The sequence below is a fragment of the Colletes latitarsis genome, chromosome 2, assembly GCF_051014445.1.
Source record: "Colletes latitarsis isolate SP2378_abdomen chromosome 2, iyColLati1, whole genome shotgun sequence".
Taxonomy (NCBI): Eukaryota; Metazoa; Arthropoda; class Insecta; order Hymenoptera; family Colletidae; genus Colletes; species Colletes latitarsis.
The window spans coordinates 8,439,179-8,461,940 of NC_135135.1; the positions used below are offsets into that span (position 1 = coordinate 8,439,179).

Genomic DNA, 22,762 nt, shown 5'->3' on the forward strand with positions numbered 1-22,762 from the left:
TAATTTTTTTATTTTTAAAAATGTAATAGTTTAGGAATGACCCACCCTTTTTTCAAACCACAACATTATTGAAAATGTTTAGGTTGATCTGTTGTGGTATAAAGACAATTTACTGATGTTGAAAGATTAAAAGAAAATACTATTAAAAATTGGAGCCTATTAAAACAAAAATCAATAAAAATTTATATAAAACAATTTCAAAGCATTTAATAGATATCGTACAATAAGAAGGTAATCTTTCTATATATTAATATCCTATTTAATAAAATATGTTCCTAAAATAATAATAATTTCTTAATAATGTCCTATCATTTTGTCCAGTAAAGATCAGCTCATGTTTAGATTTTCTTCCCTAACATTTCTTGTATAAAATACACATTGAAATTTATAAGAGTATAATCACTTTAAAAAAATATATACAATATATAGGGTGTATAAACTGTATATTCTTTCATTTTAGTTGTATGAAATATTCAAATCCATCGAACGTCCTATCATTTTGTTCGACACTGTACTTGAGAACTTCTAAAATATTTTTCGAATTTCGTTAAATTCGAATTTATTATACATATATTTCATTAACGCATTCATCGTTACACAAAATTTTGATTGCCTGGAAGTAATCAAAGAGGAACAAAGAACCAGAACCGCTCGACAACGATATCCTATTCTTGCTTAGACAAATACAAGAGAATCCGTTTTCGAATATTTTTAGATATTGCACGAAAAAATATATATTTTAAGATACTTACATTGTCCTACAGGATACATTTTCGCAGCTGACGATGAAAAATACCAGATAATCACTAATAAATAAGTAAAAAATTTAACACAAAACCCAATGACCACACGACACACTTCTCTACACACGCACTGCGAACGAGACTATCTTCTACAATGGCTGCCACCAGCTTGATTCCAATTGGTCTTAAGTTAACCAATCAGTGTACACCCGGCGACAAGGATTCTTGCCGTGAGAAGGGAAAGTCACAAAGTCCCGCTGCCCCTTCTCTTTCGTAGTACGCTTTTGTTAATCACACAGCTGAAACACTAGATGGCGTTATTCAACGGTATGACGTAGGTAGGTACGCACAGCTCTTACGTACCAACAATCACATGATACGCAATCACAGACGAGGTGCATAAGTAAATGCCTAAGTATACATCTTAATTTGACACATATGTACAGACGAGTCCATGGCTGGCCACAAACTACTCGCTCCTTTATGGGAGTTTAATGCGAAACAGCAATATATAGCTCAAGATTTTTGTCGAAATGACTGCTTTTTTCAATCCGTTTGTAAGGTGTAAGGTCTACATGTACCTCGTCTGTGACGCAACGTTCAACTAGTGACAGGATTTCGAATCGTTTTGAAAATTTATAAAATGGCGACAATTTCGAGTTGTGTTGAATATAATATTATTTCATAGCGTGCGGTTACATGTTTTGAAACGTTTCCGCTACTCTATCATGCATTTAATGGTAGAATGGAATTATTTATCCTATGGTAAAATAACTGCACCATGCATCATATACATAGGACTCCATCTAGCGTTTTAGCCATGAAACGTTAAAAGAAATAAGGTGCAGCGTGAACGGAGCCATGAGACTCTCGGAACAGTACGAATACTACACGTGAATGCATCGAACTGCATTTTCAATTTTTGAAATGTCATTTTCTTTTAGTGAAACTCGTATACGTTTAAAAAGATTCTCATAAATATAATTGTAAAACAATTACGTTCTTTGATTTTAAAATCAGTAAAATTAATTCACATAATATATAATTTCGTCTATGATAATGCTTTGGAAACAAGGTTAGTTCATTGAAATTTGCTATGAATATTTAGATAATAATTAATTCTTATAAGTACAACCAATTAATTTCATTCGTTATCAAGTCTATAACAAATAATATACGATACATTGCTAGTTAAAAATTCATTTTTGATAAAAAGTTATGTATTATTTTCGTATTATAAATTAATTTCAATAATTTTATAAAGCACGTTTATGATGTAGTTTGAACATTTACTATAGTTTTCATTAGAATAAATGTAATATTCAAAAACTAAACATAATGATTAATAATCAGAAGGTTGCGCATGCTTCCAATAAATAGTAGGTAGGTAACTTCACATTCTGCAAAGATTAGGTTATATGCGATGACGTCAATACTATGCGCATGCGAAATTTCTAGTAACTAGCAGACGATATGAATGTTCGTATTTTTAGAAAAAGTTTTTAATTTACACCAGTGATAACCATGGGTTGAGTTCTGTACACGCGTTTCCCCCCTTTTACGCACCATACTGTGTTTAATAAGACGATACATATAATGTGACATTAATTAGTATCTATATGATCTATAGGATCAAAGAATAGGGTGGTAGAACAAGTTCCTAATAATCCATGTAAAGTAATTGTGCTTTCTAAATCGTAATGACTTGATAAAAATGAATTATTGATGGTAAACTGTTTAGTAGATAGAAAACTTTAATTTATAGTTATGATAGATGTGTATGATTAAACATTAATGTTCTGGGTGGGTTTAGTTCTGTTCTCAAGACAGTACAAGGTTATTGATATTTGCTTGACAGCAAACAGTGAATGACAATTATTTTTTGTACCAGAATACTAAGAAATTGGATTTAATTTATAAATATATAACAATCTCATAATTTCATAATTTTGCATTTCTACATGATGAAATATCCTTGCTACCACATATCACACATATCTGATTTACAGATTTCTAATAAGGGATTGAATATTTTGATTATTCAGAATATTTAGTTTATACATTTAATGGACTTATTTATATATAATAAAAATTAGGCATTTCAATTAATAATATTACTACAAATATCCTATACTCTATAGTGAATGGTTTTCTAACTAAATGATGATAGTGAATAATTCAGAGATCAAATGATAATTAATATCCAAAAATGGGTGGCAAATTTAATTACAAATTTATAAATATTATTAGTAAAAACTTACAACACAATTTTAGAGAATTCATAAAATATGAAACTGAATGAAGTAAATATGTTAAAAGTATAACTATTTAGAATTAAACTGACTTTATTAAAAAGTTAGGAAAACATTATGAACACAGTAACAGTTTTATATGGTATACTAAGGATCCTATTGACATAAATTATTGACTTCTTCATATTGCTCTGTACACATAAAAATCTAAAAAATACTTCTTCTTGTCGTAATGTAAGAAACATATATGTATGCAGTCATGTAAATTAACTATGTTTTATTCAATTTTCACTTTAGAATGATTTTTTGAAAATAATTTTAATTACTATACTTTTTTATATTACATAACAAGTAATCATGGTCTAGCAAGATTTTCAGTGAATACTTATTTTCATGGCATAAATTATTATCTATGTTAGAATTTAGTATATAATGTTTATTGCAAACAATTTATCTCATATTCTTATGACTTTCATTGGTTGCACAATTATAGAAATATGTTAAACTTACCATTACAATGTCCATATCCACGTACCTCCCCAAGTACAGTAAGAAGATTGTCAAATTTTTCTACTGGAACTGGTTGTTGTAGTTGTTTCAATTCTCTGAATTGTTTGTTTTGATCTGGTTGTTCCATTTTATCTGAAATATTATAAAAATAAAGATAAATACAGAAATTACTGAACAACTTCAAACTAAACTAACTTCCAAACACAGCATTTAATTAAGAAATTAAATATAATTATCTACTTTTATCAGTAATGATGCATTATCTAATAATATGTGTATGTGTGATATATTTACAGAGATCTTTTCTTCCACATTACAACTCCAAAGATTACTGCAATGAATCCACTTTGCATTGTGATACCACAAAATACTTCAAAGTACCTGGATCCACAGTTTCATTGAAGTTATGTGAGTAATATGTTATTTTAAAAAATATTTTTCCATTAATTAATAATTCATATTTTTCACTTTAAAAAATATACAAATACTAAAAGAATATATATATATGTATATATAAGAATTAAAAAATAAGTCCAAAGTAAATAAATGAAACAGTAGGATTAAATGAAATAAAATCATATATTTAAAATTGAAATACTGTACGAAATGATATTTTTTAAATAAAAAAACAGCAGAATTGTAATATTGTATTCTTGCATTTCTATCTTCTAGTAACAGATGATTGTGTAACATTTAAAAGTATACACTTGACATCTCTGAATATTTTGGAACTTTATAACAAATACATCCCTACTTTGGCTCCACCTAAACCTAAAATTGGAAGTGAAAAGACAGTTGCAGAAGAGAAGAAAGCAAAGGAATGACAGACCAAATTAAAAATTGACCAGGAAAGCAAACATAGAAGAATATTCTTAGAAGTTTATTAACAGCTTGATAACATGCTCATATATTAGTAATTTTTTAAATACGAAAATAATTGATACAAATGCAAGTATAGGTTAAAGAATAAAGTTATCTTTTATTTTAAACATTCCCAATTTTTTTTTTATTCATTTGTAGAATATCACAAAAAATTAAACGTACATTGTTAATTTAGTAATCCCTTTTTACATAAAAATATATAATTAGTTGATTGCCTTTTCCCTTCCTAATCCACTTAAAAGAAAGTATTTAGATTTCTCAGCATTAGAGAAATATATTTATAAAATGGCTAGTCATACTTGAAACAGTAAAAATTATAATATGAAACTCATTGACACTCTTTATAATCAGGTGCCAACTTTTACAGATGTCTTTGATAAAGAAACATTTTATATTTTTATTGCCTGCTTTGTAGTAGGATTTTTAATTGCATTTATTCTTTCAAGATTTATTACACTAAGACCTTCGGAATAAATTTAAACTATTTTTGAGAAGTTGTATTTTATATTTATATGTATACAGTATTATTTATATTTGAAACATTACATTGTAGTGATTAGATATCTTAGTATTCTGATTATAAATGTTAATTAATTAAATAAAGAATATCTATAGCATACCAAGATTTTTTTATTTATTATTTTCAATAATATACAATATTAATAAATTAATAACTTCTACATTTGAACTTTCTTTGTATTGCGATTATGAAATAATATTAATTAAACTTTAGTAACTGTATTTTTGATTGTATTTCTATGATTCTGGGGATTATTACAAATTTGTATTTTTAATGTAACGAAAATTATATAATATGCAAGAATATAAAATTAAGAAAAAATCGTTGTAGTAATGTATAATAAATTTTTAATTACAAAAATGTATTATTATTTATTACTTACAATTTGTAGTTTTTAAACATTTCAAAATATAGTTACACTGTTTTTTATATTTTAATATTTAACAATTATAATACAGTGTTATTGCATACAAAAATTTTGATTAATTATAGTAACATTTTATTGCATGTAATTTATGCATACTAAAAAAATATTATATGTACAATTTAGAGCTATAGTAACCCTATACATATTGAATTATTGTTAAAACTGTATTATAAGTGAATACAACTTCTGCACATATTAATATTATATTCATTATATGTAGAATCATATTAATTATTATTTTATAAGTGCATTTCATGGTATTGTTAAGAAACCTTTTGTAATAAATTTTGTTGTGTGTTTCAATATCGCAGGTGACCATCATGATTCTATTCAAGATGTTACAAATTAAAATTAATATGTGTAGATAAGTTAAACTCGATTAGGTTTAAAAATCTGAATGTTCAGGGTAAGTCTCATTTCAAATTCATAATGTCTGCTACTTCTCTTTTTCACACATTTATTTACTTTCTATTTTTACAACTTAAATCACATTAACCATTTTATAATATTCGCTCGATGTATATCAGATAATAAAAGGAAAAAATTTATGAAGTAACTTAGAAATACTTACTTGGCAGTTCAGGAGGTTGAGGAGGAGTGTGTGTTTGTTGTATAGGAACATGTCCTAAAGAACTAGGAGTCACAACACTAGTTCCAGTTGTTCCAATAGTAGAATTTGTTGGGGGTCCAGTTATGGAAGCTGAAAATATGATAGTATAATTTCATCATTTTGATTATTTCCAATATTAGGGGACTGATCCAAACATTTCTTTAATTTCAAATAATTCGATTTAGAGTGATCTAAATATTGAGCACAATACATTTCTATAAAATGATTTCATATTTCACATTTTCAAGACCAGCTTCTGCTTTTTTAAATCAAAAGCCTATAATTGTTCTCATTTATCTTTTAACAGGTATAGAGACGAATTAAGCAAGCACAGCAAAATATTTTCTTCCCTATCTAAACTAAAGATGTGGTAGAAAAAGTATTCAAGAGACATTACTATGATCCTACCTACTTTCCACTGTTGCTGATTAATAGTGACATTTCATATGAAAAAAGTATTCAAGAGGAACCTGTTACTGCTGTTAAAAAACGCAACTACTCTGAGACTGTATAAGGTAAGTTATTAGTAGTCTTTTACTACTGCAAGAAATTAAAATTTTGTATTAACTGTGTACTTTAAATTCCTTTGATCTATGGTAAATTCTTTGACAAGACTAGATATTGAAAAAAAAGAAATAATACCAAAAATATCTGATCACAAATTGTACATGCATGTATAGTAATATATCATGATGTTTTGTTTTAGTATCCACATTTCTCTTTTTGCATGGTAAATACGTTTCGAAGAAGTACAAAAAAAGATATTGCCTATTATAAAACAAAAATTTTTTTTGTAACTTTCAAAAATCATGTAAAAATTCAAAAAGTACTATTTATAAAGAGAAAAGCTCTAATAAATCATACAAAAAGTATTTAAGAGAAGTCAAACATTTAATTTTTAACATACACCACTATTGACCAAAAGTTTGAAATCATTAAATAAATGAAGAGAAATAGGATTTTCTTAAGGAAAAATGAAAGCTTTGAAAGTTATTGAGAAAGATTTATTTACCTATCACAAAAAAAATAACAAGCAATATATTTTATATTTTGTACCATTTTTAGCAAAAAGAGTCTTTTTTACTTTTTCTGAAATTGTTCATTCTTCGAAAAAACCATGCTTACCTTGAATAATAGTTTGATATATTTTGAGCATTTAGCAATGAGTTTGTCAACTGTTTCTATTTTTATATTGTTCTATACTTTTTTTAATATGTAAAATTGCCATTTAAAGCAGCATGCTTCAAAGCTTGGTGACAGGCTTTAAAAGCAATATTTAAACAACTTGCAAGTTTGGAAAGGTTTACATTTTTATTTGACAATTGCTGAATCTCTTGTTGCATATTTGGTATAATGTACTTTTCCCTCTGACAATTACTAAATACGAGTTTTTAATGATATTATTATAACAATATTAGAACACGAATATATAATCACAAATTAAATGTGATACAATTTTTTAAATATTAATATTCACAGTACAGAAACTTCAGAATGGCTAACAATAAGCAATAATTTATTATCTATAATGGTAAAGCTTACCATTTTAATCAGCATACATATATAGACATAAAATCAATGTAACTATATAATTTAATATTCTTCTAACACATTACATTAATTGTTAGCTCTGATTTTTTTTTAAATTAATATAATACATAATAATAGTATAAATACGAAAATATATGTAGCAGAAAAGCTACATATGAATATCTATACAAATTAATGAAATACAAAATGCCAATAACAAATCAAAGTGAATAAAAAGCTACTTTGTTTCATTAATATTTTTTCAAAATAAAACAAATTACTTTTATTCACAATATTATCAATTGTCGTTAAAATCATTTTTGGATTCTGGCTTTTAATCAAGTTTTGAGCTACGAATTGCATAGTTAGTTAGAATGTCACGTGTGAAATATAAATATGTAACAAAAGAAAAACATAAAATTAGGCGCGTACATTCATTTATAAACGTTTGAAACATTCGAATAGCTTGAAGTTTGAACCGCATAACACACGTTTTATCGAGCCAAGCACAATAGAAGAAAAAAAGAACAAAGCTACATAGAATATAAGGAAAGAGTATAGCGGACAGAGAAAAATATAAGAATCACACGACCGCATAATTCGTTCTCGTTGATGGGGCTCATAATTGTATTCTCTATGACCTTCCTTCACATTACACTTCTGTGTCATTTCATGTTAAAATTCGATATATTTTGAATTTAGATATATTGTAGTCTTTAGTGACATTTAAACATGTCAAAGGATTTTTTTTAAATTTTGAAAATTGTTGATATTATAAAGAATAGTAATAACTTTTATTTACTAAATTATAACTATAGCATTTGAGTGTTTATGCTAAAGACAAATAACTGTCGAATAAAAATTATTTCAGTTTAAAAAAATATTCGTATATTTTATAATTGTTTTAAATAAATATCTGCTGTTAAGAACTGGGGACAATTTTGAAATCTAATAAAATTAAGAATTTAATACTATTAATCTCCTTTATAGACCAATTTTCAAAGAAAGTGATACTTCAAAATTAACCATATAAAAAATAATTAAAATTAACGCTGTGTCGAATTAATGATATTAAATCACGATCAAACAGTACACTGAAGATCGTTTAATATTAAATGGCCCCACACATTATGATTTCTCGCATGAGCAGTCATAAGTATAATAAATCGTATTTTTTCTCGAACGAGCAATCGCAATGTGTATGACTCCTATTAGAATGATGTTATTTGATCTTAACATATAATAATGCATTGAACATATTTTTAAAAATAAAAAGTAAGTAAATTTTGTATAAATTAATTTTTTGATCTATAAGAAATTCATAAACATTTATGAATACATAAGTAATTAAATTCGTAAATTTCTAACAAATTTCTGAAGATTTTGCAAAATTTATTTATTCGTTTATAAAAAATTTGAAACAGCAAATATTACAGTAATATCATATACACACGACCTGAAATAATTTATATTCTTTATTCATTAATAACATTAAATATAATTATTTTTTTTTAATCGTATTTCGAATAGAAAATAGCGTATTCGTTGTTCAAAGCATCGTCTAATATAAGTGACTGGAGTATTTAATATTCGACGACAATTTTATTTTATTTTAGAAGTATTTTAATTATAACATCATTTTAACGTAATATTCATCCATGGTAGTTATTGTACAACGTATGACGGACGCAGTCATGCTAGCACGGAGGTTCGAACCTTTCTAAATATTTAACCTAGATGCAACTAACCTATGCAAGGCAAATCGCATAAATCAATGTGAAATAAAAATTTCGTGACATTATTAATTTAACGAATGAAGGATTATTTATTCAATATGTATAATTGTGTTTCGAGAATGAATTTGATTCATATAACATACATTTTACCTTTGTTTTGCAAAAAATAAAAAATGATACTGAACATCCTTCGTGTATCAGATTGATCAATATTATAATTTAATGTTACTGTTGAACAATATATCTTTATTAAATCCCTGGACCGAATAATAATATAAAATACTTAAAATTCTTCAATATTGTTGACATTATTCTTACTTCATATAGTAGTGTCTAGGTTACACTTATCGGGATTCGTTTTTAAAATATAGTGATACATATGTAATAAATAACATTTTGTTCATTGGATAATCTATCGTAAATTTTTAACGACGCCATTAACAACACTGTTGTTCTCATTTAAGACAATCGAGTCTAAGTTACAAGTATTGAAATTATCGCAATTCGTTCTTGAAATTCAACGATACAGATTTATTAAATAAACTAAAAATTTACAACTTTTGTTCATTTGACTAAGAATCTATCTTTAAATATCGTAGAAATATGAACAAATTATTATTTCGTAGCGATTTATCCAGCTTGTCTCATTTAGGTTAAATGTTTCAGAAGGCTCGTCGAGCCGTTCTATGGTACGATCGACGGCAGAATGATTCTGCGTTTACGTCATATGATTGTAGTAACTACATCTAGCGTTACAACCGTGTGACGCTAGAAGTGCACTGTGAAAGAGAAGGGGTAGCGTGAATCGAGTCATGAGCCCCTCAAAAGGGAATGAATGCCGCAAGTTTGTTGGTAAACAGAAGTGTTTATAGTTCACTGTTCTCAGCAGTGCAACGCGTAACAAGTCTTACTACCGCGCAACCAATGCGCGAGTCCACCATGTGTACTGCTGGGATTTCGCTCACCCTCCGAGCTGATTCGTCCTGACGCCTTCAACCCTCTCGTCCAGCATGCTGTTACTGACCCTAACCTCCGTCCAGTAGTCCTATCCCCTTCGTCTTTCCCTCTCGCCCTTCCCATGGTACGCACCGCCGTTTCTTCATTCCTTCGTTCGCCAGCTCCCTCGGATGCACTCTCCTCTACTACCTTCCACCTCGCGTGTTGCATCTTTTCTACGGCTTTTCTTTTCAGCGATTCACTCGCACGCCACGTAACTGATTATAAATTCCATGAGGAATGTTGAAAACATTCAAGTCAGAGGCGCAAGCTTTTTGCTATGGGCGCATTTTACGACACAAAATAATGACCGCCGTCTGTATCTGCCCTCTGTTAGCCGCGCAAGGAAGGAAAAGTAATTGTGTTTCGTCCTGGATTTACTAGAGGGCTTCGAATCAGTGGGCGTGCGCCAGCGAGTCTGAAGTTTGACTTATAAATACAGTAATACCTCACAAAAAGATGGAATTTATATTTGACATTCGAGATCAAAAGTCATAATCGTTGTTTGTTTTTTTCAGCTAGGTCTCATCTTTTATGATACGACATTTAAATACAATAACGTTATGTAGAAATTCAAATGAGTGCTTCAAAATTTGGCCTCTGCATAAAGTTTTGATTAAATTAGTCAAATTAAAGGTATCTGATTAAGAGGTATAGAGGCAAACTTTTATGACATACACTTTGCAATCAATAGGTTACATTATTTTAAGTGCTTGAAATTGTTATATATTAAAGATATTTATTTTATACATTCAGACTCTGATTTCTTACAATCTAATATATCTATGTGATATTATAAAAAATGACAATATTCTAATAAAATAAAAATTTAATAACATAATAAAGTAATTACAACAGTATAATGTAGTTCGTTCTATAAAACAAATTTGTATGTAAACGAATTTTGACTAAAACATTATTTGCTCCCATTATATCGAAATGATTTTAGCCAGGGATTTACTGTATGCAATGATGCCAAATGGTTATAATAAATTATACTTTATCTTGCTTACCATCGTATTAATATCAATATAAAGCGAAATGAATTATTTAATGTAATACGACGTAATAAAAATTATGCTTTGTGTAATACGATTATTAAAAATTGGACAATATTGTTGACAATAATCTTGAATTTAATATTACTAATATAAACGAATATAGCTCATATAATTAATTATTAGTTTTCTGTTTTAAGAATATTTTGTATTGTTATTTAATATGTTTCCGTGTTTATAAATAAGTTTTTATTTTTGTTACTTTATTTGATATCTTTATATATTTTCTTTCGTTAAAATATCACATGTAGATTTGTAAAATGGTTAATTGTTATTTATATACATAAATAATAACTTTTATCAATTTTATTGTATTTTTATATATCTGGAAATCTCTGGTCAAACAGATCTACCGCATTTACGTGGTTTTATTTACATTCATTCTACCGTCCATGGAACATATTTCATACAGAAAGATTTATTTTGTGTCATGCGTCGTATAATCTAGTAGCTCCACCTGACGCTTCGATTATGCAACTACTAGAAGGGAATAACGTGAACCAAAATCATGGGATCCTCGAAAGGAAACGAATAATAGACTTGACTTCGTGCTCGACTTTCAAAATGTCGCTTCCTTTTAATGGAGCTCGTTCACGTTCAAAAGGCGTCATAAGTGCAATAGCAAAGCAATTACGTACTTTGTCTTTAAAACCAGTAAAATCAATTTACATAAAATTCGATCCCTTCCATGAAAATGCTTTACAAATAAGGTTAGTTCATGGAAGTTTCATTTGTTACGACTATTTTTTTTACAATTCAATTAGTTCTTATACATACAGTTAATTAATTTTATTTATTGTTTTAATCTATAACTAATGATATACAAGATACTGTTAGTTATAAATACATTTGACACCAAATTTTATGCGTGTTACTCTGTCCACATATATTAACCACTTAATGTTCATTTTCCATGAGGTTGATGGTTAAAAATATTTAACAATATTTAGTTTATTAAAATAATTTGATTTATTTATTTTTTGTAATTTTTATATTAGTTATTTTAAATGCTCGTAGATTAAAGGAATAATACATTATGCATGTATCCAAATATATTTTATTTAGAGAATTAAGTGGTTAAAATAGATCAAAGTTTCAGCAATTTTATATATACCATTTATTTGATAATTCGTTAAGGTTTATGTTGCAATAAATGTACTATTATTAAAAAAAATACCCATTTATGTGCATGTTTTTAAATGAATAACTTCATATTCTGCAAAGATATGAGTATATTCAATGATATCGATAATCAATTTCAAAGAATTCATTATAAACACAGTTCTAGTTTTCTAGGCTATACTAAAGTTTCTGCTGGCACATTATATTTTTCCTTACTTGTAACAATCTAAAGAATACTTTTTATCATAATGTAATATACACATGTGTTTTATTATGTAAAGTAATTAACTTTAATTAAATTTCCAATTCACTCATCAAAACTATTTTTTAAAAACAATTTTAACGATAGTATTTTTTTTATACAATGTAATAACTAAGTAATCATGATCTAATAGGACTTTCAATGAATACTTATTTCTGCGCCATAAATTATCAACTTGAGAATTTAGTACAAAATATTTATTGGAAACAGCTCATCCCATACTATTGTAATTCTCTTTGGTTACATAATTATGGAAATATTTTAAACTTACCATTACATTGTCCTAATACCTCCCCAAGCATGGAAAGCACAGTATTATATTTTTCCACTGAAAATGGTTGTAGTTGTTTCGTTTCTCTGAATTGTTTCTTTTGTTTCACTTGTGCCATATTTCCTGAAATATTGCAAAAGTAAAGGGCAGTATAAAAGCTACCAAATGACTTTAGAGCATATAAGACAATTATTATATTTTTTAGTGTAATAGAATAAAAATAAATTTCAAAACTAATATCATTTAATGGATTAAACAAAAAAATTTGCTATTACCGGTAATGAAAGTTTATTTAATAACAAAGTATATGTGTGATATATTTACAGAAATTTCTTTTTTCAAATTACAACACCAAAGATAATTGCAACAAACGCACATTGCATTGTGAAACCACAAATTGTCTCTGATCAATCTGAACCAACAGTTACAATGAAGTTAAGTAAGTATTAAATCATTTTATTGAAAATTATTTTTGCATTAATTAATAATTTTTATTTTTTCATTTTAATGTACATATAAAAATGTTAAAGGAATATACATATAAGAATTTAAAAATAAATGAAATAAAATCATACATTCAAAATTCAAAAACCTAATATGGTATAAAATAATAATATTGTTTGAATCAAGAATAGCAAAATTATGATTTTTTTTGCATTTCTATTTTTCAGTATCAGGCGATAGTGTGATACTTAAAAGTGCACACTTGTCATGTCTGAATATGTTGGAACTTTACAACAAGCACATTACTCCTTTGGTTGACACTAAGTCCACAAATGAAAGCGAAGAAGCAGTTACAGACAAGAAGAAGAAGAAGAAGAAGGGTAGAGTTAAAATTAAACGATTTAGCAAACATAGAGGAGTATTTTTATAAAACTTATCCATAGCTTAATGACATGCTCATACACTAGTAGAGTAGAAAAATGTGGTTAAATCATCCATTTTCACTGAAGCAAATGCTCGATTTTGTTTTAATTCGTTTGTAGAATATCACAGAAAATTAAACATATATTGTTAGCTCACAAGGGAGATTTTGTAATGAACCAATTATTAATAATTATGTTTTGAATGATTTAACCTTCTTTTTATTAAATAAAATATAATTAGTTAGTTTGTTTTATTTTTTATTTTTTATTTACCTAAGATAAAGTATCCAAATTTTTCAACACAAAAAGGTATCAGTATGAAAATAACGAATTATACCTCGAATAGTAAAAGTTATAATATGAAATTTATTGATACTGTTTATATTCAAGAACTGGCTTTCACAGATATGTTTGATGAAGAAACATGATGTGCTTTTATTGTTTCCTTTGTACACAGAAATATTTGTATTTTCATATATTTTTTCAAGATTTATTATACCAAAGTTTAATTGGTTACTTTATTTTCATAATTATAGTGATCATTAAAAATTTATATTTTTAGTATGATATGAATTATAATATCCAATTATACAACATTAACGAAAAAATTAGTATTTTTAAACATATATATATAGAGTATAAGCATATATGCAAAATAAAATATTAATATTAATATATATTCTGCATTTATTTTTTATGTTTTTTGTATTAACATATTTCATAAATGCATACAGTTTGCAATACCTATTGAACTACCTGCGATACAAAGTACCTATAATTTAAAATGTTGTTAGATATACTTAAATTTTTATTTTTTAATGTTTTAAGAATGAAATAGCATAATTACTTATTAAAAGTTTAGATTATTTATTATAACTTTGGAATTTGTGAATAATACTATTTCACATCTATAATTTAGTGCTTCAGCATGCATTAATATTATATCTGTTGTGCAGAATCCTATTAATTATTACTTTATATGTTTTAATATAGTAAATCTTTATGATTCTATACAAAATATAATAAATTAAAAATAAAACAGAAAGGTAAGTTAAATTCGATTAAGTTGAAAAGTTTGAATGTGGGGTAAGCCTTATTTTAAGTTTATAGTATCTTTTATTAATTTGTTTTTATATATCTATTTAGTTTCTTTGTTTTTTTTTTTTTACGTTTGACCTCTCGTCGTTTATAAATATTATGCGTGTATTTCACATAATTATTCTAACATCTGAACAATGAATTAAAATGACAACCACTAAGTATGGTAAGTATGTTTATTTTTTTTTACGATCGAAATTAATAAGAAATTATTGTAAAAAATTGATTATAATACATTTTATACGTATTTCTTTGTTATTTAGTATCTTCTATTCAACAGACAGTTCTTGTTATAAAAGAATTTTAAACAATCTAAATCTATGTCGGTCGTGTGCGTCTTCCATTCTGAGCGACGCACTAAATTGGTAAAGGGTTAATTTTTGTCTTCCTTCACTACGTTACTACTGACCTTGTTCATGCCTATTGAAATTTTTAGCGTAGATAGCTTGTATACATACTCGCAAATCTTGAATTGATATTTGAAAACTTTTTTATGGAATACTTTATATCAAGTTATAAACGAGTAACAAAAAATTACAAGTTATAACAATATTTTTGCGATAAATAATGTTTAAATGTAGATATACGTACTATATAAAGACACCTATTTTGTAGATCCAATATTTAAGTAGAATGTGCAATGTTGATAGCCGCACTGTAACTTCGCTTCACGTAAACATTGTCTTTGTATTATAATATACAAACTACTGTAGCGATGTGCTGCGCATCACAATACACCATCGTATTCGTCACGCCCTCTAGTTGCATCTAGAATAAGCATAATCCGTTAATTCCAGAGGTACTAGTAGGTGGCGCCTTTGAATGACTGAAATGTTAGTGAGTTGGGTTGCGTTTCTAGAGAATAGAAACGAATTGACGTTGTATTGCTTTCTAAGATATCCGTTTATATTCAAGGCTTGCTAAAATAATCGTTGGTAAAGCTAATAGACTCTGTTTTCGATGGTAAGATATTAGATGGTCAATCAAACAATGCATGTACACATTTGAATAGTTAGCGGATCGGGAGCTTGTGAGAAACAGGGTTTAATTGAACAACCCTCTGGTGACGAATATAGGAGAAGTACCTTACACCAGTTCTGTAACACAAATGCGAACGAAAGAGACAGAAGAAGGATCAATACCAAGATGTAACTCATTATTAAGAATATATATAAACTTCACTGAATTAACAAAGGGTTTTGCACGTTTAGCTGAATAACAGTTGTACGAAAATCTTGTTTCTGTTGTACTATTGCTATACTTGCGTGTGTAACTCTGTGACTATGTTTACATGGTTTACATTTACGCCGTAGTTATGATATTAGTGTTCATCCATAGATCTAAAAGAGAGGGCACAGTGTAGAGGGTTGCAATCACACGACGAAAAGGGAAAAACCGTCAAACGATTTTTAGCCATCTTGGTATGATTAACTGGTGATGCATCAAGAATATATTTCCTATGTATTTTGTTAGATGATTAGATAGATAGGATATAGACGAATTTAGATAGGTAGGATATACACGAATTTAGATTTATAGTTAGGCAAGTGTTTGGTTAACTCTTATGTTAGGCAGGCTATTTCAATTTGAAGACAAATTCTTTTGAAAACTCTTTCAGCTCTCATTAGTTGCACTTTGATTTGTTTCTTCTTCGACCAACGATCGTTGATCACGGAAAATCTTTATTAATGAAGGGTGGTTGGGAATCGGTTAGGGCGGGTCTCCATTCGCAGCAACCTCCACGTGGTGTGACCTGGGTAATATTATTTACCGTTTAATTAATAATCATATCACTCTTAGCTGGGTAATGCAATTATTAATTAAAAACTAAATAATATTAGCAAATTGGCTACGTTCTGCCTTGCATAAGTCATCCTAAATATAGAGCTTCTTCGCTAGGTTAGTTTTGATTCTCATTGATTCATCAAAGATTCTAGAGTATTGTCAGAGACAAGGTATACAAGTAAGTCTTTCACCCAATGTATTTTTTCGGCCCATCTTTTTGGGGGTTTCGAAACCCCATTACCATTTTCGTGTTATTTGCAACGTTACCAACAGATTCAGAAATGAATTTTAATCCCTTCCATAGTCAACTCACATGTATTTATGCACACACTACAGCTGTTGCCTATCAATACTAATTCAATGAATAGTTTCTCAACTGACCGCCATCCATGAGAAGAGGACGCTAATATCACCTCCGAATATTCAGGTCGGTATGGCAGTCAGATTGGGCTACGGCTTAGGTGCCAGAAATGCACCGAAGGTGCTCTCTCACACTATGCTAGATCACGCGTACGTGAGCTCGTAGAGTTTCGAAAAGTTGACAAAGGGAAACTGATGCATGCCTTCTTTCTCGATTCTCTGAAGCTGATCGCCTCGTGGGAGTCGAGAGAGAAAGGCTAACATTTGCCTTCTCGCTCTTGAGCAATTGAAATCCGAACTCACGTCAACGGCATACGATTTGGAATCTCGACTGCCCAGGCATTTTTACTTTGTGATCTATGTAGGCTAACATAAGCAAAGTATCCCCACCGACGAGGTATAAGAGTAGACCTATCACCTAATGTATTTTTCGGCCCGTTTCTCTGAGGCTCTAGAGCCCCATTACCATTTCCGTGTCACTCGCAACGTTACCAACAGATTTAGAAATGAACACAAGAGAAAGTGAGACAGAAAATGAAATTTCAGAAATTTTATTATTTTTTAACGAAATGAAAGTTATTAAATTACGTTTAAAGTTCCGACCGTACAGAATTTTTTTCTCGAAAATGTGCAAGATTTCGAGGGTATGTCTATTCACCAAAAGTGATTGTAATCGACTCCTGCAACCGAAAATAATTTTTCCAAAACGATCTGAAATTTTTTAATTTTGTCGAAAAATTTCACATATTTTCGAATTTTTTTCTCGAAAATGGGTAGGATTTCGGGGGTATGTGTAATGACTAAAAATTATTGTAATCGACTCCTGCAACCGAAAATAATTTTTTTAAAACAATTTGAAAAAATTTTTTTTCGTCGAAAAATTTAGGCACCTACCCCCTGTCGATTTTTCTTAAAAATTCGTTTTCGATTTTTAGTACTTTTATTTGACGCCCTACAGAAAAGTTGTGTAATACTTTTTTGTAGGTACCCATGGGCTCTACTTCAGAAAAAAGTTTCATTGAAATAAATTCACAATTGTAGGAGTTATGGCTGTTTGAAAATTGGACCATTTTTATGGGGTTTTTCTCATTTTGCGGGGTCAAGGACCAACTTTTCGAATATTTTTACGATTTGTACATATTCTACACTAAAATACGCGTAGTTTGCTTTTTTAAACATTAAAATCGTCCAATTCGTTCAGGAGTTATGACGTTTTAAAGATCTGCATGAAATTTCGGGCAAACATTTCTGGCCAGAAATTAGATTTTCGTTGCGGAATTTTTTTCTCGAAAATGGTTAGGATTTCGAGGGTATGTCTATTGACCAAAAACGATTGTAATGGACCCCTGTAACTAAAAATAATTTTTTTAGAACGATTTGAAATTTTTTAATTTTGTCAAAAAATTTCACACCTACACGAAAGTCCATAAGGTGAAAAGTCTACTCATATACTTCGTCTGTGGTATCCCCTCCCCCCATCATATTTTAACTATTGAAAAAAAAGAAATTTTTTGTTATTATTCCTATGTATGAGCGAACATATGTATATTATTAATACGATTTTTCAAAATCAAAATACTTTGAGTACTTTTGGATTTTCTTACAGGCCCCTGCTGACCATTGCTGACCGCTGCTTGTATTTCTGACAATGTATAACGATTACTACGGACTTCTGCCACCCTCCGTTGGCTTCTGCTGGCCTCTGCTGGTTCCTGTTGACCACTGCTGACCTTCATTGAAAATTACTGATGATATAGCAATAAATGATATAATTTAAAGAATTCTATGTGTTCTCATCATTTTCACCTTTCTTTTCCTCTCCTCATTATTCCCTAAAGCTATAAAATACATGCCACCTTTTCGCAAGGCCGCCAGCATTTTGGAAATATTCCGGGTACTTTGGAAATCCGGATGGCAAAACGCTCAAGTTTGTCGTGGAATAGTTCGTTACCTTTAACGCTAGATGGCGCTTATTTATCGACCTCAGGCTCTCTGGTGCTAAAATGCCCAAGCTTGTTGAGAAATCCATCTAGCGTGAACGATACGAACTATTCCACGACAAACTTGGGCGTTTTAGCACCAGAGGGTTTGAGGTCGATAAATAAGCGCCATCTAGCGATGAAGGTAACGAACTATTCCACGACAAACTTGGGCGGCTCTTTCGATTCCCACGAGGAGGTTCGATCGAAATTACTTTGGATAGCTTCGGAAGATCGAGAGAGAGAGCATGTGTCAGTTTGCCTTTGTAGACTTTCCGAAACTCCACGAGCTCACGTACGCGTGATCTGTCGTGTGTGAGTACTGCACCGGGTGCTGAATCTGGCATCTCTGGGCCACGGAAGTCCATAAGGTGAAAGCACAGACCAGGTATATGAGTAGATCTTTCACCCTATGTATTTTTTCGACCCATTTTTCTGGGGCTCTAGAGCTCCATTACCATTTTCGTGTCACTCGCAACGTTTAAAAATAAACACAAGAGGAAGTGAGACAGGAAATGAAATTCATTGGTTCGAGCGATACGAAATCTTGACAAATATTAAAATAAGTTTTTACTTATTATACATAAAACTTAGCATTGTTTAACATTCCAACGCAATAGTTTAAACAATTCTTAACAATATGTGGTATATGAATAATGAAAGGGCCCATCAGTATGCGTAAATAATAATTTTTCGTGAAATAATTTGTCCACCGGACGGTTTAAGACGGCTGACACATGCTGTGCTCTCCCCACTCCTCCGTCACTACATCAGCGGCTCATGTAGAGACTTGTATGTCTCACTCTCTCGGGGGAGTCCGAGGGTGGCGGACCTCCTGACTTGGTGGGTATCCCCGGATCATCCTAGACTGACCAGTGGCGACCAGGGGGGACCAGGGCTGACCAGTGCTGACCAGTGGTGAGCATACGATGACCAATAGTGACCAGTTGTTGGCCAGTGGTGAGTCTTGCTTAAATATCCCCTCTCTCTCTCATTTTTCTGATTTGAAGCTTGTCCGTTCATTTTTGACTGCCGTTTGATGAAAAATTGGATTTGTTGAATTTATCGGTTTTCGTTTCGTTACTGTAAATGTTTCCACCATATTGACATACAATGACATATTCTATTAACTGGTTCTTCTATTATTTCGATAATTGTTGCGTTACGTTGACCATATAAGACTCTGAAAGAAAATGATTCTCTATGGGGTATTTCCTTCGATCGTTTACTGTTTCTGTTTCCAATTCTTTCCTGAACTCGTATCTGTCTTTGTCGATTAATCTGAATTTTTTATCTCGATTTTGTTTGCGAAATTGCTTTATCGATTTCACTACTTGTGGTATTGGTTGAATCTGACTTGGTAAGATATTCCTCATTTCGTAGAATATTTTTACTGGTCAGCTAAGTTCACCAGCATCGTCTATCAATTAATCTGCATTTTTATTTTGACTTTATTTGTGAAATTGTTCTGTCGTTTGGACTGAGCGCATTTAATATATTTTGACTGACATTGTTTAATTTATTAATATTTTCACTTTCTTATCACGTGTAAATTTTGTACATTTCTTTAGGTAGATCTAACCATCGAGAAACATTTATTCTGTATAGGAATATTTCAGAATTTCTTAGCTTGTTCGATACATCAGCTGAATAAATTATTTCTCCATTTGTTGAATCACAGATGGATTGGTTAGGGTTTATTAAATTTTCCTTAATATGATACTAATACAAATATTAGTTTTTGTTTCAGGTCAGATCTATTACAGATCAATTCTAAGGACATCGTGGGAAGACGCCTCAACCACCGAGGGATTCATCCGCCGAGGGACATATAATTGGTACATATAAGTACATTAGACTTAAGCTTCGTCGCGAACTTTAAAATTAACGTCGAAGATTTCTTTGTTATACGTATCACCGCGCTTTACCAAGCAATTATTAAACAAGTAGCTTCTTTTCTCGTTATCTCGTTTCTTGCTTCGGTTACCACTGTTTCATTGATTGAAACATGTGATCAGCCGTGTATCTGGTTCGAAAGATCTAATCGCCTTCTCTTGGTAGCTTGATCGAGGGAAAATGGTACTTCGCTGGAAGGTGTGGAGTTTCCGTATTCTGCGGAAACGCACACCTTCCAGCGGAAGTCGACCCTGTTTCAGGTACTCTCTCTATGTCAGACAGCCTAAGTCGGGTCCTTCGGGCCCCCGGCGGGTTGCGTTGGGGAAATGGAGACCTCGATTCAGGGTTGCAGCATCCGCTTTCCTATAGAGATCTAGTTAGCAAGAGCAGTAGGTTCGATCTTCGAATTCGCTGCACGGTTCAGCGTCGCGTCGCGTCGCGTATCCCACAATTTAGCTTCGACCCTCTTTCTAACCACATAATTGCTTGGTACAACTAACATCCAAGGAACTTTGTTTCCTTCAATCGTCCGAATTTTAATTTCAACTTGACTAGACTTGAACTTCGACGTTAATTTTAAGTCTCTATCGTAAGCGTCTCCCAATATTGCTAAGTAATTATAAAACAAGTAGCTTCTCATTCTCCCGTTCTCTCGTTTCTCGCTTCGGTCACCGCTGTTTCAACGAATGAAACATGTGATCGGCCATGCAGTGGTCCGAAAGATTTAATCGCATTCCCTTGATAGCTCGATCCTGGGAAAATGGTATTTCGCTGGAAGGTGTGGAGTATCCGTTTTCTGCGGAAACGCATACCTTCCGTTTCGCGGAGTATCCGTTTACCTATAGAAATCGATCAATCAAGGGCAGTGTCGATTCGATCCTAAGATCTGCTGTATGGTTTAGCATCGCGTCGCGTCGCGTTTCCCTCATATTAGCTTCTCCCTCTCTAAACAAAATAATTACTTGGCAAAATTGAATTAGACTTAAGCGTCGACGACTATATTGTACGCGAATACGCCAAGCAATTGTTTATCAAGTAGCTTCTATTTCCCTCGATCGTTCGTTTCTTGCTCCGATCACCACTGCTTTGATGTAGAAAGCAAGTGATCGGCCGTTTAGCTGGTCCGAAGGGTCAGTTGCCGTCCTCTGGTGAGACGATCCAAGGGTAAGGGTATTTCGGCCGCAGAGGGGATCAGGGACTGTTCCTGTCTGCGGTAGTCCCGATTCAGGATCCCTCTTTCTGTTAGACATCCTGAGTTGGGTCCAGCTGGCTACCAACAGGATGCTTGGGGGAAATGGGGAACTTCTGTGTCGGGTACGTCGATTCACTTCCCCTTCGATTGGACTCGCTAAGAGGCAACGAGCTGACCTTTCGGACCTTGCTATTCGATTCGCGTCTCTCGTTCCTTGCACCTATTGCATGGTGCATCGCGTCGTATCGCGTCGCGTCACCCACGATTTAGCTTCACCCTTTTTTAACGAAATAATTGCTTGGTACAACTATATCGATTAGACATAAGCCTCGTCTCTGTACGCGTCTCCGTATAATGTCAAGCAATTATAAAACGAGTAGCTTCTCTCTCTTTCGTTCCTTCGTTCCCAGCTTCGGTCACCATTGTTTCATCGATTGAAACATGTGATCGGCCGTGTAGCTGGTCGGAAAGATCTAATCGCCTTCTCTTGGTAACTCGATCGAGGGAAAATGGTTCTTCGCTGGAAGGTGTGGAGTTTCCGTATTCTGCGGAAACGCACACCTTCCAGCGGAAGTCGACCTTGTCTCAGGTACTCTCTCTATGTCAGACAGCCTAAGTCGGGTCCTTCGGGCTCCCGGCGGGTTGCGTTGGGGAAATGGAGACCTCG

The 22,762-nt window shown here is 31.1% G+C and overlaps 3 protein-coding genes and 1 pseudogene across 8 annotated transcripts in view; 3 read left to right on the top strand and 1 right to left on the bottom strand.

Annotated features, from left to right (window-relative positions):
• Ago1 (protein argonaute-1) overlaps nucleotides 1-16,157 on the bottom strand; it is a 37,150-nt gene extending 20,993 nt beyond the window's left edge. Inside the window, exons 1-6 of the mRNA XM_076783425.1 lie at nucleotides 15,969-16,157; nucleotides 15,475-15,651; nucleotides 12,920-13,042; nucleotides 10,176-10,424; nucleotides 5,906-6,034; nucleotides 3,506-3,637 (exon numbers count right to left, since the gene is read on the bottom strand). Coding sequence (XP_076639540.1) covers nucleotides 3,506-3,637; nucleotides 5,906-6,034; nucleotides 10,176-10,424; nucleotides 12,920-13,037 — 628 coding nt within the window. The 5' untranslated portion in view covers nucleotides 13,038-13,042; nucleotides 15,475-15,651; nucleotides 15,969-16,157. The remainder of the gene's footprint in view (nucleotides 1-3,505; nucleotides 3,638-5,905; nucleotides 6,035-10,175; nucleotides 10,425-12,919; nucleotides 13,043-15,474; nucleotides 15,652-15,968) is intronic.
• Nucleotides 2,236-10,522, top strand: LOC143351646 (uncharacterized). 6 transcript variants are annotated; one of them, XR_013081787.1, is made up of 5 exons: nucleotides 2,460-2,579; nucleotides 3,802-3,913; nucleotides 5,646-5,740; nucleotides 6,252-6,459; nucleotides 10,402-10,522. XR_013081787.1 is itself a non-coding variant. In XM_076783432.1 (3 exons), exons 1-3 carry the CDS (start codon nucleotides 2,469-2,471, stop codon nucleotides 4,327-4,329), a joined length of 267 nt encoding a protein of 88 aa, XP_076639547.1. In that variant the 5' UTR covers nucleotides 2,236-2,468; the 3' UTR covers nucleotides 4,330-4,857. The 6 variants fall into 6 exon arrangements, 4 of the variants coding, with proteins under 4 accessions (XP_076639547.1, XP_076639545.1, XP_076639544.1 ...); XR_013081788.1 differs by lacking the exon at nucleotides 5,646-5,740; XM_076783432.1 differs by lacking the exons at nucleotides 5,646-5,740; nucleotides 6,252-6,459; nucleotides 10,402-10,522 and adding an exon at nucleotides 4,178-4,857 and having other exon boundaries at nucleotides 2,236-2,471.
• On the top strand, nucleotides 4,673-4,861 carry LOC143351647 (uncharacterized; annotated as a pseudogene).
• Nucleotides 11,524-14,039, top strand: LOC143351645 (large ribosomal subunit protein mL53-like). The gene is made up of 3 exons (XM_076783428.1): nucleotides 11,524-11,974; nucleotides 13,246-13,358; nucleotides 13,591-14,039. Exons 1-3 carry the CDS (start codon nucleotides 11,736-11,738, stop codon nucleotides 13,791-13,793), a joined length of 555 nt encoding a protein of 184 aa, XP_076639543.1. The 5' UTR covers nucleotides 11,524-11,735; the 3' UTR covers nucleotides 13,794-14,039.
• Nucleotides 16,158-22,762: the final 6,605 nt, after the last annotated feature.

What these genes read in the sequence shown, in the direction of transcription:
- LOC143351645 (XM_076783428.1), top strand. Translation starts at nt 11,736, where the DNA reads ATGCAACTACTAGAAGGGAATAACGTGAACCAAAATCATGGGATCCTC. An exon ending in GAAAATGCTTTACAAATAAG is followed by an intron (nt 11,975 to 13,245) that starts GTTAGTTCATGG and finishes ATATATTTACAG; the next exon opens with AAATTTCTTTTTTCAAATTA. An exon ending in AACAGTTACAATGAAGTTAA is followed by an intron (nt 13,359 to 13,590) that starts GTAAGTATTAAA and finishes TCTATTTTTCAG; the next exon opens with TATCAGGCGATAGTGTGATA.
- LOC143351646 (XM_076783429.1), top strand. Translation starts at nt 2,538, where the DNA reads ATGTTCTGGGTGGGTTTAGTTCTGTTCTCAAGACAGTACAAG. An exon ending in TGTTCTCAAGACAGTACAAG is followed by an intron (nt 2,580 to 3,801) that starts GTTATTGATATT and finishes ATATATTTACAG; the next exon opens with AGATCTTTTCTTCCACATTA. An exon ending in CACAGTTTCATTGAAGTTAT is followed by an intron (nt 3,914 to 4,177) that starts GTGAGTAATATG and finishes TCTATCTTCTAG; the next exon opens with TAACAGATGATTGTGTAACA.